The sequence below is a fragment of the Falco punctatus genome (genome assembly GCF_963210335.1).
Source record: "Falco punctatus genome assembly, chromosome: 10".
NCBI classification, from domain to species: domain Eukaryota; kingdom Metazoa; phylum Chordata; class Aves; order Falconiformes; family Falconidae; genus Falco; species Falco punctatus.
In genome coordinates this window covers 25,196,062-25,214,265 of record NC_137590.1, presented here as the reverse complement: position 1 = coordinate 25,214,265, position 18,204 = coordinate 25,196,062, and the positions used below count along the sequence as shown (strand labels likewise).

The 18,204-nt window shown below is 41.6% G+C and overlaps 1 protein-coding gene across 3 annotated transcripts in view; it reads left to right on the top strand.

The window, feature by feature from the left end:
* Positions 1-18,204, top strand: part of MPPED2 (metallophosphoesterase domain containing 2) — a 127,305-nt gene that overhangs the window by 22,755 nt on the left and 86,346 nt on the right. For all 3 annotated transcript variants that reach the window (XM_080404437.1, XM_080404438.1, XM_080404439.1), the window contains one exon: positions 2,128-2,371. In XM_080404437.1, coding sequence (XP_080260563.1) covers positions 2,244-2,371 — 128 coding nt within the window. In that variant the 5' untranslated portion in view covers positions 2,128-2,243. The remainder of the gene's footprint in view (positions 1-2,127; positions 2,372-18,204) is intronic.

The window sequence follows — 18,204 nt, the reverse complement described above, 5'->3', positions numbered from 1 at the left end:
TTAATTTATGCAGACGCTGAAGTTCTTGCTGTGTAAAAGAAAAACTTAGTTGTTTTTTTTTTTTTTTTTTCCTGGAAGCTTTGATGGCTAGCATTTTTGTTAATGACAGTCATTTCTCTAACAGGAAGATGTTTTCATTTGTATTTACTTTTCAGTGCAGGGCAATTATGTTGCTCTGTGTTGCACACTCTTGGTAGTTTCTATCTCAAAAGAATTACAGTACTTGGAACAGGACTGCAATTTGAAGCAGGTGTTGTGTTTTACTGTTATGCAAAATAAGACTAAAATATAATTGTAAGGGAAATTAAGGAAACAGCTGCAGACTTGGTATGGTAACCGCTACATTATGATTCCTGAGCAGTTGTTGCACGCATCTTACACATCACTTCTAACACAGCAAAGGTTTGGTTTAGTAAAGCTCACCTTGCTGATTTTCACTCCTGAAACTTGTGCTTATTATGAGAGGGGGTTAGTGCAAAGACCGGACCATAACCTTAGTTAAGGATGTGTACTATCTCACTAGTGACTCAGTTTTTAAATGGGAACTTTATGGTTTAGTTTCATTTTTTCCCCTTTTCGTTTTTATCTTTTTTTTCCCTCCAGTACTAAAGATGATGAAGGATAGAACCCAATTACTGGAATGAAGGTTGCAGAATGTCTTAACCCAACTAACATATGGAAGCGTACATAGGCCTGAGGTTGTAAAATAGTAAAATAAATGGCCTATAGCAGGCCATCTGCCATTTGCGGGGCATTTTTATCATGCTTCATGCCAAACTGGAAATTAGTCTTTGTATTAAAAATATATTTTGAATACAAATCAAAGATTCCAAATGTTTAACATTACACATGGCAAACACATTTCGATCTGGGAGCTAAGAGAAGTCCAGGATGATCACACTAGAAAAATACTGCTTAGCTTGATGCTCAGGGCTCTCAAGTCCTGCTCTTGTCTTTCCTATCTCTTTGTCTGCCCAGCAAGCACTGATTTATTTTTGTAAATTACACACCAGATATGAAAAATCCACTATTGCATGTGGCAAGTAAGTGGGGGCGGGGCGGGAAATCAACTGATGGGAAGTGTCATGATTTCATGGAAGTCCTTGCAGCTAGGGTGGTGTGTGCCAGCTGAGGGTCTGCCTCATGGACAGGGCTTTTAGAGAGTTGCTCATCTTTAAGGTATTCTTCAAACATCAGCTGATGAATTTTCACAGTCCCTCTGAAAGGAAGGCAGCTGAGGTATCCCCAGTTTATTGATTGAAGAAACTGAAGCACAGATTCTGTGCAGGGAACTCAACAGGGATGGGGTTTGGGAAGTTTCTGGCTATTTGGGCTTACACTCGTATTATAGGACGCTTCCAGTCTTAATGCAAAATACGTCTAAGAGCACTTTGAAGAAGCGAAAGATAGGGATGCATAGAGAGGGAAGAGCATATTTCTTTCATCTTATGCAGAAATATTTATGCATAACATCGCACTTAAATGTCAGATAAATCATTACTGTCAGGTGATGAATCCAAACCAATTTCATTGCTAGTGCACTAGAACATGAGTGTTCTATTACTGTTGTCTAGACACTAGCCTTTCTCAGGACAGATAAAGACTTTGATTCAGAGGTATGTGGGTCTACCTTTTGCTATGCAATTGGTGAAATTCTCTGGTTTGCATCAGTTTCTCTTAAGTCTCTCAGATGTAACTTATTTTGTAAAGCTAAAACAGGGCCTTAGAAACAAGTGTGGGTATTTGTAGAAAGCCATTTGTCCATCAGGAAATGGGGTTCCCTTGTTAATTTTCATGGTGGTAATTAGCACAAGATGTTATTTAAAATAAAGAATAGTGAATGTGGAATATTTAATGGAAGCTTTCAACACAGTTTTCCTCCCACCCTTAAAGATAAAGCCTTCCTTACTTTCAGCATTTATCCTTTGGATGTATTTAATGGTGATGGAGTTAAATGATGAGGAAATTTTAAAAAAGAGTGAATAGTAAAGCTTAGAGAGTTGGGTGATGGGTACATCAAAAATAGATCTTTGAATGGAAAGCAGGGGAGGATGAAGCAATATGTCCGTGTATATTTACATCTCTTTTGAATTTATAGCAGCATGTGCTGTCTTTCTCTCCTGGCAGAGGTCGGCGGAGTTGATGAGGAGCTGCTGGGAGCTGGGAGCCACCTGGGACACGATGCCCTACCCCGCTCCTGGCCTTGGGAAGCTGTGAGCTGCTCATGTCCATAAGGAGGAAGGATGGCTCATGGAATTCCTTCACAAGGCAAAGTTACCATAACGGTGGATGAGTACAGCTCCAACCCAACGCAGGCATTTACGCACTACAACATCAATCAGAGCAGGTTCCAGCCTCCGCATGTGCATATGTGAGTATCCCTGACACTGCCTGCCTGTGTGCCTGCTGTGTGCCTGCCTGCGCCCTTGCACCGGGAGCTGCTGCTGCCCGACTGGGTTGAAAACTGGAAAAATTGGTTAGTCACCTTAGCTAAATAGGTAAAAAGGTTATTCACTTTTTTAACGTGGTGTGTTTGAGAAGCCACTGCTCCATCATCTCCTGGAGGGAGTCCTGCTGCCAGGGACTCCAAGCACCTTGCCCCAGAGGGGACTAACTGGGTGCATTTTTCTGCCACTCCTCACTCTGCAGATCTCACTTTGACTCGCCTGAGGGACCCATGGCTTTAAAATTTAAGCTCCCTTCCCCCAGCCTTTACACTCAGCTGTGAAATAGGGCTAATTGGGACTAATTGTCCCCCCTGATCACTGAATCCTTTGTCCTCCTGGTTGCGAGTGGAACGTGTGCCGCATGCTGCATTCCACTCGCAACCTGCTGCACAAAGGGCTCGGGGGGGGGGGGGGCGCTGCCCGGTGGTGCCTTCCCAGAAATACAAAATACAAAACTCACGACCCTGGCCCGAGCTTAAACCAACAAAAAGCATGGGAAGTGGGGAGCTGAAGGCTTCCTACCTCACCTTGTTATTCCTGGGTATTGTATGACCCGCAGGACCATTCCTCTGCAGGGTCCCCAGGCACAATGGTCTGCATCAGAGCTAAGTACCAGTTTTAACTGAATTTCCTTCCCATTGTTTAGTTAGGTTTGATCTTTATCGGTTATTTCTCTGAAGGTTCTTTTTTTTCCTTCTCACATTAATAGACTGAAAAGCACGTGAAACTAAAACAAAGACGACATCTCTCGACCTCCTGCTGCCATTGTTAGGCAGGGTTTTGAACGATGCCACACTATTGAATTTGATAAGGATTTTGCATAATAAGGAGGGGAAAGTTGTATGGGGCTTCATTGCATTTTTGTTATGTAGAAGCCTGCCGGAAGAGTCACAATGTAGGAGTTCAGCACCTTCTAATAGGATTTCCTGTGGTTACAACCTTCCTAAAGGCAACTTTAGGAGGGATGCTGAAGAGTTGTCTGTCCTGCCTGTAACTTTTCAAGGTGGAAAAAGTTTTCCTTAATTACATTTGATTTATTACTACAACGGTGATGTAATTCTTCTTTTAGAAACAGTTCCATTTCTTGATGCACTTTTCAGATCTTTTGTCAGCAAATTTGTGCTGCGTGTTTTGTGCTCCAGACTGCACTTCTGACTGACCTTATGTACAAATTCTATGTAGAGAATGAATTCAGAACAAACAAAAGAAATGTAGAAAGCAGTTTTGAAGAATGCATTATAATCGACATTGATGTCAGTGGGAGCTGGTTTGAGGACCAGCTGAGTGTGGTGTTCAGCATTGTAAAAATTGCTTGTGCTTTGTTTCAAAAGCTTGCAAACAATTTATACAGCTACTACTGTAATAATTTGCATCTCTCTTAAACGATACTGACTTGACAGATGTCTTAAAAGAGATTTTACTTGTTTGGAGAAGTTGTGTAATTGAAATAAATACTGAAGCTGTAAAGTAGAACATAGTGATGGTATTTTAAAAGATTTTTAACTGAACTACTGCAGCTTTCTTAAAATCAGTAAATTGGTTTCAAGGAAGGGTGTGGCATACTAGAAGGGAGATCAAAATTTAGAAAAATAGGACAGGGATTAGTCTTGGGTTCACAATGGGAGCAAAGACAACAGCGTTGTGGTTCAGGAGGTGAGTTCAGGTTTAGGTCTCCGTTGCAAATGATGGGATTTAGAAAACCTGTTGAGTTAAAAATGCCAGGATCCTAGCAGCAGGTCTCTAGAGTTGTGGGAAGAGGAAAGCAAGGAAAGGGCAGCTGTGAGTGTGGGTTTGTGTGATGGTAAGAACGGTATTTATGGGGAGGAGAGGCTAGACTGTGTGGTAGCTTCAGAAGGCATCCTTATTTGTCTTCCCAATGTTTTGTAATGGAGGCGTTGTGCATATTTCTGAAAGAGGATGTCATCAAGCGAGAAACCCGAACAGAGAATCGGTGAAAGCAGTATTAACAAAGAAACCATGATCTTTTTACCCTGTTGTATCTTTGCTAGTGCCACATTGCGGCAGCTGCCAGTATTGTTTGATTTGACTTCATTTTACAGTCTGCTTTTCTTTTTTTGCGGTCTTGAAGTAATGCATGCAGCTTGGTTTTTCCAAGGGGGAGTTTGAGGAGGTTTTGTTCTTCTGTAGTGAAAAAAAAAAATTTTGAAAAAATCATTGGATGATGGGAAATGAATAAAGCAACACGGTAACTGAGTGTTATGACATGTATGCGAATAGCAGGGCAATGTATTGTTACAGGGCCCTGCTGCTAACCATAAATCTGTAGCTTGAGTGTAGCTTAAGGACAATGTTCCTTCCTGAAGGAAGTAATATTTTTTAATAAGTAATTTCTTTATGGATATGCATCTCCATGTGCAAAGGTGAGAAATGGATTCTTGGTGTACACGGGGTTTTCTGGTTCTCGTATCTTTTGGCCCCAACCCTCACCTTGGAGTGAATGGAGAGGCTGTGGAACACCATCAGCGTAAATCGGGCAGTGAGGTACTCCTGCTGTTACTCTGCCTGTTCTGTGGGACATGTGTCATGTGCTTTTTCTCTGGCTTTTATTTACTGCCTTTCACACGAGTGTCATGTAGTTTGATCAGCAGGGATACAGTTCTCTTTTATCATCTATGTATTTTTACGCCAACGCTTCTTAGTGGATCCGTTTAAGCATAGTATCAGGTAAATAACAGTGTATTAACGCTGGCTTTGCTTGGGCTGGCTGTGACAGCAGTTTTGTCAGTTACTTAAGCTCTGGTATAGTATGGCTTTTGAATCAGTCTGTCCAGTCTTTGTATTTTATTTCTCAACTAATTAATGTTTGAACAAGTGTTCTGAAGACAATTTTTACTGTACGATTATTTTGGATAAAGGGATATCAGGTTAAATATTTTGTCATCCTGAAGCAGCGCTCCCACCCACAGGTTTCACTTAATTTTCTGAAGATGTTATACAGTGTTTGCATCTGAATGCTTTGTTCAAGTCGTGTTTACTTTCATTTAGTTTTAATTAACTGCATCACCATAGTTCCTTGCTTTAAAGGGCAGTTGCAAAACAATAACAATTATAATATGCCTCCCTTTGATTATTATTGTTCTGAAAGTATTGATACTTTCCCATTTTTTTTGTTAAGAATTGTGGCTGCAAGAGGCAAATGTTGCTTGCCTCTTTGGTGTAGTGAGTGCTGCCAGATATTACAAGGTGTTGTTTGTTTTTTTTTTTTTAAAAAAAAGGGGCGGATGGGGGGGAAGAAAAAGCTTTCAGGCCGGTTTAGACCTTTGAGATGTTTGGTATGAGGCTACGGTCATGGTGCCAGCGATGCCCACGAGCAGTGGCAGAATGCAGCCCTGGGGACGGGGTGGCAGGCGCGGGAGGAGCTGGCACACCGGGCAGGTGTGTTGTGCTGGCAGCTGCAGGAGGCTTCACCCTGTCAAACCGCAGCCTCAGAGCAGCGACGATAGAGGGAATTTCTGCTGTTGTAAGCAAACAGTAGGAAAAAAAAGTAATGATGACTAAACTTGGAAGGTAATTGAATTCATCAGGTACATGTGTCATTTGCTTAGGGTGTTCTCTCTTTTTTTTTTAATTTTATTTTTTTTTTTAACTCTGCAGCTTTCCAGCAGCCACCACAGTGGGTCTTTAAACCATTTTAATTAGCAGGAATTACTAAGGCTGTTTTGTGGAGCCTTCCTGTCTCACCCCTTTTTTTCCTTAGACCAGTGGAAATGAGCAGAGAAGAAAATGAGACAAACCCAAATGGAAGATTATTTACTGAGGTTTTAACTAGAGGAGAAAATCTTCCTGTTTGGGTACAACACCCCATTTCCTTTCAGGGAGAAAAAAGGGGAGAATGAAATAAACTTTGCGTATCTGTCGTGTAAAATGCCTGTTTGAGCATGCCCAGCTGGTGAGGGGGAGTGTTTTATGGACATAAAATAGCTGTAGCCCTGGCTATTGCAGGCTGAGCCTTCTCAAGGAGTTCATTAGCTTTTCTCTGGTCTCACCAGAATGACTTGGTGGCTTGTTTTTAGGCTACTGGGATACACGTTAAAACAGTGGCATGGCTTTAATTCAGTAGTAGGAGAGTAAGAAAGATAGAGGCTTCTGTAGCAGAGCAAGAGTCTTCTAAATGAGGTTATTCATACCTGGAGATACATTGAACAATCTGTAACTATATAATTTTACTGCCTTTTCTGTACTGGATTAATTCCCCATGTGAATATTCTTATTCTAAAACAACGAGTATAAACAGAATGTTATATTAGTAGAAATATATATATAGTTGAATAAAGTATTTAAATGTATAAGTGTGTGTAAATGTGTATATATAATAATAATATAAAAATATAGCTGTATAATCACAGAAGAAAAAACTTTCAACTGTGATAAAGCCTTAAATTGTTACAACCTGGAGAACTTAAAAGACTACTAACCTTGAAAAACAGAATCTTGCCTATTTCTTTCTTTTCTTGGGGAAACCGTTCTGCATTTAATGAGCTTTATAAACTGCCACTGAGATTGGTGGGAAGTCATGCATTTGATTTGTAATATTACCAACTTTTTTTTCCTATAAGGTGTGGGATATTTAGGGGGAAAGAGTTGGCATTAATAGAATATCGACTTATTTGACGTTTACAGAACAGTGGAGTTCGTACCTGTGGTGATACTGGTTGAGAGAATACAGAGGTTCAGTCTTCAGTTAGTTAGCTGTCCCGTGTGTGACTAGGCAGACTGCTTTAGTTGGTGCTGGTACAATAGAGGATCACAGTTTTGGTGGAAATTGTTGCTCTGTCCATTAATAACACTTCCTACAAAAGCATACATAGCTCATGACCACCTAAGCACCTTTTCACTACTGCTTTTTCTAAATAACTAAAAAAACCCAGTACTCTTTGATACAGTCAAGGTACAATTAAGCTGTAATTGTGAAAACACAGGTACGTGGAATGAACATGTCTAAAACTTGAGCCTAACTTTTGGACACAGGGATTTTTATTGGCGTCATGGCTCACAGCTTATGTTGGTGCAGTTTTTGTCTCTCTTCCTTGCTGGTCCCTCAGTGGCATGGGTGGCTACTGAAAGGCAGGAGTTTACAACCTGATGCATTAAGTAAAAGAAACCTGTCTTAGGGCAAGAGCAGGAGCCCTTCAGCAGCTGCCCCAAAGCAGCTGAGAGAATCCTTACAGCTCTCCCAAAATAAATAGTCTCCACTCAAGAAGAGGGCTGTTAACTCATTGCATTTTGTGATGCTCTTGCCATAGAACAACAGAAACCAAGTTGCAAAGATGCTAATTTTAATGGTCATTAAGAAAACTGACTTACTGGAGCATGTGCATGGGTGTCTGTCTGTGTGAGTCAAGATCTGTACTGATCTTAAGGATACTACGTTATTTCAGGTTACTTATTTTGCAAAAATCAAAGCATAATGCAAGTTCTAAACTTAAATTTACATGTAAATTTACATGTACAATGAGAATAAAAACATTTTCATGAGGATACACTTAAAGGCTTTTGAGGTGTTGGGAGTGGAGCATGCTGAAAGTGAGGTGTTCATACAGACTTCATATAAAGCTGAGGGATTGCAGTTTTGTAATTAAAACTCAAATTTGGGCTCTTTGTATTGTGTTTATGCAGTGTAGTCATAATATGCTAAGCTCTCTTGAAAAACTGATTGTTTCTGACCTCTCTTTTTGTCATTGTGAAAAGGAATAGTACCAACCTACCTTTTAAAAAATGTTCTGACATACCTGAAGGCTGATGCTTAAAAGTGCCGGTATTATTACAAATGTAGGATAGGTTTAAATTCATTTTTTGTCACCATTGCTCTGTTGGTTCCTATATTTGCATATTGTCCTGTCCTAAGATGGAAGCCAGGTCTGGTTTAAGTTGGTGATAACCCCCTTTACCTCTGGTGCTAGTGGGAGCAGGCTGCCAGAAATCCGCCAGCGCCTCAGCGCGAGGCATCAGCCTTGTGCGAGTACCACTCCTCCTAGACATAAAAAGCTGGGATTGTAGGTTACTCGCAGGGCTGGAAGGGGGGATGTTCTTTGATACTCAGTGCTGAGCCTGCTGCTCCCCAGCAGCTTGCTCTGCCACCTCCCCAGTGATGCTGGCAGAGCCCTTTGTGGGGCTGCTGTAGGTACCACTGAAATGGTTAAACACGTCTGTTGGGTGGTGTGGGTGGGTGGGTGGGTGGTTTCCCCAGTGAGCTACTTTCAGTGATCTCTTTCTTGGTGTAGGCTCACCAGTAGTGGGTTACGGGGTGGCCAGCACAGGTGGGAGGGTGGGGATCTGACAACAGGCAAGGACTGGAGGGGATGGACATGTCTTCACCTTACTTCTTCATCGATGAAATTCTGCTGTTACAACACCTTGTAGAGTCAGCCTGGCCCCTGTTGGTAAAACCTGAGAGGGAGAAGGAAGGAAAATTGTTTGTGTTTTATGCGCATGTATGTTCATGTTCTTTTATGCGGTGTTAAACCTGAAAAGAAGCCTTCAGGTAATGAGCATTTTAATTATAAGACCCTATTTCAGTAGCTGAGCACTATAAATAGAAATTTTCATTACATGATCGGATTCTACATTTATAGCATTACCGATGCAATTCATTTAGCGGTCAGTCATACTGAGTGACAGTTTACTTATGGTTTCACGTCTATGTACAATATACAGTGTGTTCTTATCTTACGGGAAGTGCGTGATGCGATCTGACCAGGAATCCTTTATGCAGCAGCGGCCCTTACCACTGCCCCTTGTGCTATAGGGAGACTGCTCACCAAGGCAGTTTTTGCTATTAAGTAGTTAGGAAAAAAAAAATTAAAAGCATATACGTTACAATCAGGATGTTGTACTGTCACTGGAAGCTTTTCATTTATTTTCGTAAAATATCAGGGAAGTAGGACTGTTGTGGAAGCAGCAGCTTCTTGCTTTTGTTTAATGCTTGAAGGGTGAGAGCGCAATCTATCTTGGGCACAACTTCTAGAGCGCAGATTTCCAAACAGGGAGGTAATACTTTACAAAACTTGCAGGCTCCACACCGCAGATCCCATCCTAAGTGTTTGGCTTGTGATTTTCTCCTAGTGGCAGAATGAGGCTGGTCTTCCCTGGCAGTGGTGATAAGAGCTCCTCCCTGTGACACATAGCTATTCCAAGCCCAAGGAAAGTGCTGCACCTGCCTACCACACATCTGCTTTTGTTTTGCAGATCTTTCTTTGTGTATCTTGTTGGACAAATAAACAAAAGGAAGGCCCTGTAAACAATGTGGGTTTAGGTGTTTATGTTGTAGTTAAATTACTATATGTAGCTTGCTTATGTTTGATGCAGGGGTGTTTCAGAAGTGAGCAGGTGGCGTTGTGATGAACATTGATTTTTGTACTGAATGTTGCAGGGTAGCTTCTGGAGTTTACATTTCTGATCTTGAGCTACCAGAAGTGGCTTCATTTTCAAGTCAGTTGCCTAGCATAAGTATCTACAGAAAAATTCAGAAACGGAGAGCCAGAATGCCTGTCTCCTTCCCAGAAGAACACTTGGAAGGCTTTTGGTTTTGAATTCTGTAAAAGGCCATGGTGTAACTTGAGAAAATAAATGTGCTGAGGCATAGAAAAAGTACAGTGAGGTAGGGAGATTTCTTTAAAACATGCCCCTATGGACAGTGAGCTTGTAAAGTTACTTCTGTGAGGATACAGTGAAGTTTGCATGAGGGTTACCTGCCTTACTTGAGCGATACATGCCCCCATGGAGCGGAGAGCCTGTGTTGGGTGGGAAGTCTGCTCAGAAGTCCGCTCAGTCTTGCAAGATAAAATCATTCCCCTCTTAATTCATGCCAGGTCTTTCCGAGTGCCTAGAAGAAGATTTTCCAGCAAGTTGTGAGTTTTGGTCTTTGAAGCAATGGCTTCTTGTTTCCAGTGGTTTGAATCATACTTGGCATGTGCAGTTGTAGCTTTGTGGACTTCATCATGATCATTTCTGCTCGCAGAAGGTCTGAGAGCGGCTTTTTAGTCTTGTGTGATGGGTACATGCAAAGCAGGGCAAAATAGAGGAAGGAGATAAGTGTGTCTCTGTGTACACCTGCACATATTTCATAGAAGGTGTTTCAGAAGATATAAAGAGCTCGTTGTTTGATGGGGTTTGGAAATTCAGGTCTTGCTCGCTTACTTTCGGCTTTGATGTGGGCCAATAAACTTCAGGTACCGGGAGCTGCAGTCATTTTATTTATCTCCTGAAGAGCTGATCATAAAGCTTGCTCTTAACCTCCGTAAACCTGGAGCTTTCTCCTGGCACATCAGCTGTATGTGTCCTGCAGGATGTGCTGCGTGAAGGTTGGCTGAAACGGGATGCTGGTGGGTGAGCACTGATGTGGTGAGCTGCCACTGAAGCTTTCGGCATGGGGGCAGAGGATGTCTAGAGAGCAAGTCAACCTGTAATCCCCAGATAGAGTCATCCTCTTCCTAACTGATGGGTCGAGCCCATCTTATTTCTTATTGTTGTCTTCTAGATCAAAATGCTGTCGACAGATTCACCTGGTTACTATCCACTGACAGCGAAATGCTTGCCCCATTTTTATATGCTCTGTTTTACAGTGGGTGTGTTTTCTAAATTTAAATTATTACGAGGAGGGGAGGAGAGACAAATAGGAAAATCCCAACTCTCTCCTGTTTTTACCAATAGATTTGAATGATTGTGCTGTGTGGCGCCTTGCAAGATTTGTTCTCGTCACAGGCTGCGGATTTCGTATTCCCAGACCCTCTCCTCCTTGCCTGCTGCTTGACACTAGGGCTACAGAGATTCCGCTGGATGTTGACAAGGAAAAAACAGTACTGGAGGCTGCCACGCACTAGAGTCCTGCTTACAGTACTGGGCATTAACTTATATCCAGCACATTAGACTTAAAAGCACACAGCCGTTAAGTGTAGCACTCCCTTCCCAGGAGGGCAGCAGATGGAGAGAGGATGGGGGAGGGAAGGAGAAAGGAGTATGATAGAGGGACTTTTATCTGATGCATTTGTAAGCCAGGAAACTTGCTATTTACCACGTTTACAATTTCGCTGGTATAAGGAATTGAGTGTAGTGACTGGGAGCATCAGGGTCAGCACATTACTCCTAAATGTTTTGCTATTGTATCAGTTTATGGGAAGGAAAAGGTGCTAGTCCAGTATATCTTCTTCATGCTCCTTTTATATAGGGAGCACAAAGGAAAAAGTCATTACTTTTTAATTACTCCAGGCTGCTTTGTTTCTTAAAGCACATTCACTTTTAGCCAACAGTGAGAATTATCGAAGGGTTATTTTCTTCCCTGTGAATGGTGAAATAGTAGTTTTGGGGAAGATAACTGTTCAGAATTAAAATTTCATGTGGTCCAGCATATTTAGTAAATAGGAGCCTTGTCCCTGTAGTTGTTAAATGCAGTGATTAGTGACAGTGTTACTGCTTCCAGTGGGACGGGACCAGTCACTTGGAGATGCCAGATTGAGTGGCTTACTCAATTTTAAGCTATGATTCTTTCAGGGAATTTTTTTCTCTGGTTGTGAACAATGTTCATGTAAGATTATGATAATTAACAGATATTAAAGAGGAGGGAAATTTCATCTTTATGGTTTGTTTATTTTGTAAATTTCAAGTCAGCCAGGCATTCACTTTTCCTCCTGGTGAAAAGCAGTGAATAGATTAAAACTGAATACATACATAATAATACATTCAAGTATATATAGAACTCAGGTGTAATCTTTGAAATTACTTGGAAGTTTGTTTTTTTTTTTAATGTTTTGATTTTGATTATATCCCTCTTGACTTTAGTTTGATTTTTCATCATCTTTTGTTTGTTAAACGGTGATGCTTGCAGCTTTGAAGGGAAGGCATGTTTACAAGAACACATTTTTTTCTGCTATCTTTATTATTCTGTGCCTTGAAAGTTTCCCCTTAGGACATTCTCATTGGGTTACTGAGGGGGAGTTATGACTCGTATTGCAACTTCTTAATCCTTTGCAGGGTATTTTTAATTTTTTGCACAAAGTTGATAAGGCAGTTTTTCTGCTAGATATGTCAGTGTAATGCGGCTGCACAGATCAGATACTGTTTCATATACTCGTATACTGGATACGTGTTTCAGACACCCTCTGAGAATTAAAATGATGATGGTAATCTTCTGGGGGTGGTATGTGATATTTTTTTCTTTTTTTCTTTTTTGCACTGTGACCTTTGGCGGTGTTCTGCTCGGCTACTTTGCATGGCTGCTTTGTGAGAATGCCACTGTGTTAATGGAAGGATCACACATACTGTTCCTCTCAGAACCTGATGCATCATCTTGGCAACAAAATTAAGACCTTTAACTCTCCAAGTTTTCATCATTTGTTGTTAGTTATGTGTTACCATACATTCTGTGCCTTCAGGAAAACAGGTTGTTTTAAAAACACATACAGGTAGTGTAGAGCCTTCATTTTCTCTGAGCCAGAGGAGAAAAGAAATCCCTGGTTTTGGTTTCAAGGAGTTTAAATGGTCTGTGTTTAGGGGGATTTTGTTTTGTTTTCAGGTTCATTCATTTTAGATATCATTAATACAGAGCACAGTTTCCTGAAAAGAATCCTTACATTCAGTCTAGGTTGTCAAGAGAAATACCAATTGTAAGTTGAAAAATTAACTTTGGATCACCTGGATTCCTTGATAGTCTGTTCATACTATCATTTAATATTGTGATATGCAAGAGTGACTATTTTCAGTCAGTATTTCTCTTAGAAGGTTTTTAAGACATCATTCTACAGAATGAGAAAGACCTTTTATGATTCATTTTATTCAGTGCAGAGTTAAAAGGTGTAAGCTGAAAGACATCAAGTCAGGAACTTGGTAATTCTTTTTATTAATTAGTTGAAGTTAAATGAGGGTCTGTAGAAGATTTGGTACAAGAAGTGGCAATTTTCTGGATATCTATTTATGAAGAGGCAATACAATTTTTTTAGGGTCTAGACGCTTGTCCAATAAAATGCAAGAGGAATGCACTGGAGGTGACTAATACAGAATAAATGGAAGATGAGAAATGGATAAATGATCTCAGATACCCAGAAGTAACCCAAGATAAGGTGTTGGCCTAAAGTATAGTTCTTAGTACACCTCACACTTGCAGCTCAATTTCATTTCTTATGATTTTACTGTCAGCATATGTATTTAAAGGCAATCTTGCTCTAGCATGAAGTGTAGCAGTAATACGTGGAACATCATTGCTGCAGCATTAGTATCGGAGTCTGTCTTTCAGGTCTGTATGTGTTTTATTATTTTCCTAACAAAAGCTTTTTCAGATTTTGAGCTTCCAGACCTGGGCCTTGTAGTTGTTCACGAGGGAATCTGGCAATGCTGACCAAGAGGTTGTACGTTAACACACCGAGGCAAGGTCATTTGAACCTTTCAGTGCTGTGCCCAGAACCTAGCAGCTTTAAAGGCACACCTTTTTTTGTTTTGTTTTGTTTTGTTTTTTTTTTTTAATGTATCCATTACAGTTTTGCATCTGTTGGGCTTAAGTGTGCTTGTGAGCAGTGTCCGACGGTGCAGTGGGAACGAATTCCCTTTCTCCACATACGCACACAGAGCTATTGCAGTGACTGTTGGAGCTTCCCTCCTAAGTTCCCCACAAATGACTGTCATCTTTTACCTGTGGGGTGATGTGGAGCCAGGAGGGTAGATTAGTCCCTGCCTCCACTCAAACTAGAGTTTCTTTAGAGAAAGAAACACCAGTTGCTGTGGTGGTCTTTGTTCCATGAATGTCTTTCTAGGAAATAAAGCACAGCCCTCTGTGTGTTTGGTTGTTGATTTTTATTTTTTTTTCTGTGTGTGTGTGTGTGTGTGTGTTTTTCTTTCTTTCTTTCTTTCTCTTTTTCTTTTTTTTTTTTTTTTTAAGGCACCAAACAGCTGTCAGGGGTAGGATTTCTGTTTGTTTAGGGTCAGATTAGACAATGAGCTCTAAATGAGAAATCAGGGATCCTGCTATCTATCCCATGTCATCTGATTTTAAACAATATACCGTGCATTTGTAGGGCATGAATAGTGCTGACGAGTATGCGCAAAGAATTTATGGATTATTTTTTTCCTCTCTATTTTCCAAGCAGAAAAAGGCAGAGAACCAAGAGTTAAAATGTTGATTCGCTGATGGTATAAATTAAGTATATTATGTATCAGCTACATGGGTGGCTGCTGGAGTGGCCATCCCCAGCGTTCTCATTTTAGCACCCCCCAAAGGGTGTTGGCCTGCTGAAGGAATAGTTGAACCGAGCATGAAAAAGTTTCCCAATATGCCTTAGTTTGCACTTCAGCATATTAGTCTAAACGATAATCAGCTTTAGTTTACTTGCATACTTTGACTTGAAACAGTGATAGTAAAGAGCCATGGTAGTATATGGATGACTGTATCTGGGAGAAGCATGGAAGAGAGAGTAAAACCTGGGTTGTCCTTATTTAATTTGTTGCCAGACATGGGTCAACAGCCTGGCTCAGAGTGGGCAGTGGCACTTGTTAGCAGCAGTGCTCTGAGTATTCACACCCCAAAGTTACATTAGGCAGCATTTCCACAAACGTTGTTAAATGTTTACCTAACTTTGGCAGTCATTTTTGGTCCAGTGCTGTAGAAGGGTTGTGCTACTGTACGTGTGACTACAGATGTGACTGCCCCTGTTCTTTGAGCATGTCGGAGTTGAGGTCTTCTCCGTGGACATGTGTTCACCCATTGCCACTTCGTGGTAGCTGTACCCCAGCAACTCGTAGTGGTGGGAGTTGTCGTGGCTGCTGCATTAGTTGCAGTTTGAGATTTTAGTGATGTTGGTCAATGGTTCTTGCAGATCTTGCAAGTGAAAGGACTTTTAAAAACAGGTGGGTATGGTATTAAAGCAATGACTACATAGGGCACAGCAAAAAATGTTTTCTCTTTGTCTTACTGATGCTGCTGCCTGTGTTTTTGAAATAAAGTCTTGTGATCCATTGCACAGCTACACTGCTGTGTCCTCTGAGGAGCCTTTTGACTGTATTTTGAACATGTCTTCTGTAATGTGTGTTACAGCTGCCAGTGACCTGGCAGCCTAATCAAGTTAGGGGTTCAACTGTGCAAAGAAAAAAGAAACCTTATTTATTAACCCCCATGTATCTTTTGGTAATTAGGGAAGGTGGTGTGGGTAATTATAAAAAAGACTTGAAGGTAAATAGAGACGTTTTAGTAGGTATTTCCCCCACTGTGAGAATCTGACTTTGTGATGGCGTGGGGGGACACCGGTCCACATGTGCAATTTAAATAGGTCTGGATTCTGCATTATAAATATGCACCGGATGCAGGGGAGAAAACCAGCACATTCTCTCAGGATGCTGTTAGGGCCAAGCAGAATCTCATTAGGGACAACTTCAAAGATCAGTTCCTCATGTCCATAAAAACAAGTGTAAATTATCTTCTGTGAGCCTGCTGTTAGCAGTTGCACTGTTACATTATGCATGATTCTAGACTGCACATGCTATGAACAAACTGCACTATGTTTCATTAGCGTGTTTTATTTTTATGCTAAGCCTGGTGACTATGCCATTTATTGTTGGTATTTTGGCTAATATACTATTTGACTTAAAATTTCCTGTTACATTAGCTGTTAGCAGTGACCCAGTCTGAAAAGGACTTTTAAGGTTCTACAGTGCTTATGTTTTTACAGAGGAACAGCTTATAGAGAGCTCCCTTTTCTTTCCCTATTGCTTTCTCATTCTTCTGCTTCCTGCACGGGGTAAGAAGGTGTCTGCTCCTGGCTCTCTTGGGGTGAATCCCCAAGGAGCTTTCTGTGATGCTGCTGTGCAGCACTTGACTTAAATGTTTGTGAAAATGAGAAGTGGGTAGAACTTCAGTAACTTCATTATCCTTGCAGAAACAGTAAGATTCTGTGGAACGTTTTCGTAAACGAAGCTATATTGCTAAAAAGGGTAAAATACATATTTTTAATTTTTTTCCCTTGTGTTATTTCTGCCTTTTTTATATAGCTTAATCACTGGTGAAGCCAAACTAGGAAAGCATTCACTTGCAGACCCAGTCAAGGCTCACCGCTGCCTTCAGATGTGATGTTAAACTCCCGAATGGGTCAGCAGGCTGGTTTGCACTGTGGTTTCACAAAGACCTGCAAACTGGGGCTGCTTTGAGCTACTCGAACTATCATCCCTTGTGACATCCACTGTGCTTTGAGAGCTGTGTCAAGCCACTGCTTGTTAAATTCATAATGACAGTGAATGTGTCAAGCTATGGTTTTATGAGGGCTTTTTTGCCCCGAGGTTTTTGGGTTTTTTTGGGGGTGGTAGTACTGCCAACTTGAATAGCAGTTTTGCTGTTCACTCTTTTGCACCGCTGTTCTGTTCTGCCACATGTGTCTGTGTTGTATGTGTAATGTAATTGGAAATTCAGAGTAATCCCCTGGAGTGAGAGGGAGAGAAACTCTATGTAGCCAGTTCAGTTCTCCAGTCCTGTTCACCATCTGTCCCTGCAGACGGTTGCACTGGCACAACAGGGGAGACCGCTGAAGCCGGAGCCAGCCACAGCAAGACGGGGCTGGGAGCGGCAGAGGCTGGCACTGCTGCTGAAAGGCAAGAATTATCAAACTGTACACCCACACGGACTAGTCATGGCCTTGTGTTTAATGTATGGCTGGCTCTACAGTTCATTTGCAGAAGTACTTCACAAGGCACAGCTGTGAAATTACGTGTCTTGTGGTGTGGGATGGTGTAGAGTTCGCTGTGTAGGTGATTTGCAAAGCTCAATGAACCCGCGTGAGACTTTGGTGCCATTTCCAAAGAAGACGTAAAGAATTTCCCATCGTTCAAAGCTAAGATAATAATCTGAGATCATTTCTACATCCTGAAGGGCCTGAGTACGCCTGTGGAGATCAGTGGGAACCTGACTTTCTACAGGGCCAGAGTAGTGCTTTAAAGAGGTGGGGAGTGCTGAGCTGCCAGCCGTCCTGCTGTGGCCACGAGTGATGCTGCCAGGCGCTGGTCAGTGCAGGGATCCATAAGTATCCCCTTCTGAACTGCAGGGTGCTGGGACCTTCCCTGGTACCGGGGCCTCCAGGGAGCTGTGGGCAGTCAGCATGGTCCTGCTTAAGGCTGTGTGGATGGGATGGATGAGGAGTGGTCTGTGTCACATGGAGCCTTGGGCAGGATGTCCTCCTCTGGCTCAGAACCCTTAGTCCTTGTTCAGAGCTCCGACCTGTGGCTCCCTGGGAAGGAAGGGCAGCTAGCTGCCACAGGGGCCAAATCTGCCAGTTTGCCGGTCTAGGTCTAATGTTAATCATGTTAACAGATCCACCTAATGAGGGCACAGATTATGCTGCTAAAAAAGCTTATATTGTTGACAGCAAGCAGCCAGCTGGAGGAAAACGATGGAAGCAAAAATCTTGCCTCTACCTGGGTTTAGGTTTTTTTTTCTTATATATCAGGTCTTTTACTGTTATAAAAACATTTCAAACCCAATTTTCTCTAAGTGATGTCACTTGCTAGTGCAGAGTTGTCTGAATTTTAATGAAATTAAAAACCGTTCAGTTCTTTACTCTGGAAAACTCCCAGTCACTTCAGCTGCCTTTTAATAATCTGGTGAGCCAAAAAGCCTCCTTTAAGTTTTTTTTCAGCTCACCAGGTGTAACAGAGGAGGATTTGACTGAACTTTTTTTTCCCTATCATTAAAAAATGAAGGAATCGAGAGACTCACATGCTGTATATTTGTTCCTACACGTGTGTACGTATGTACATATAATCGGTGCTTACC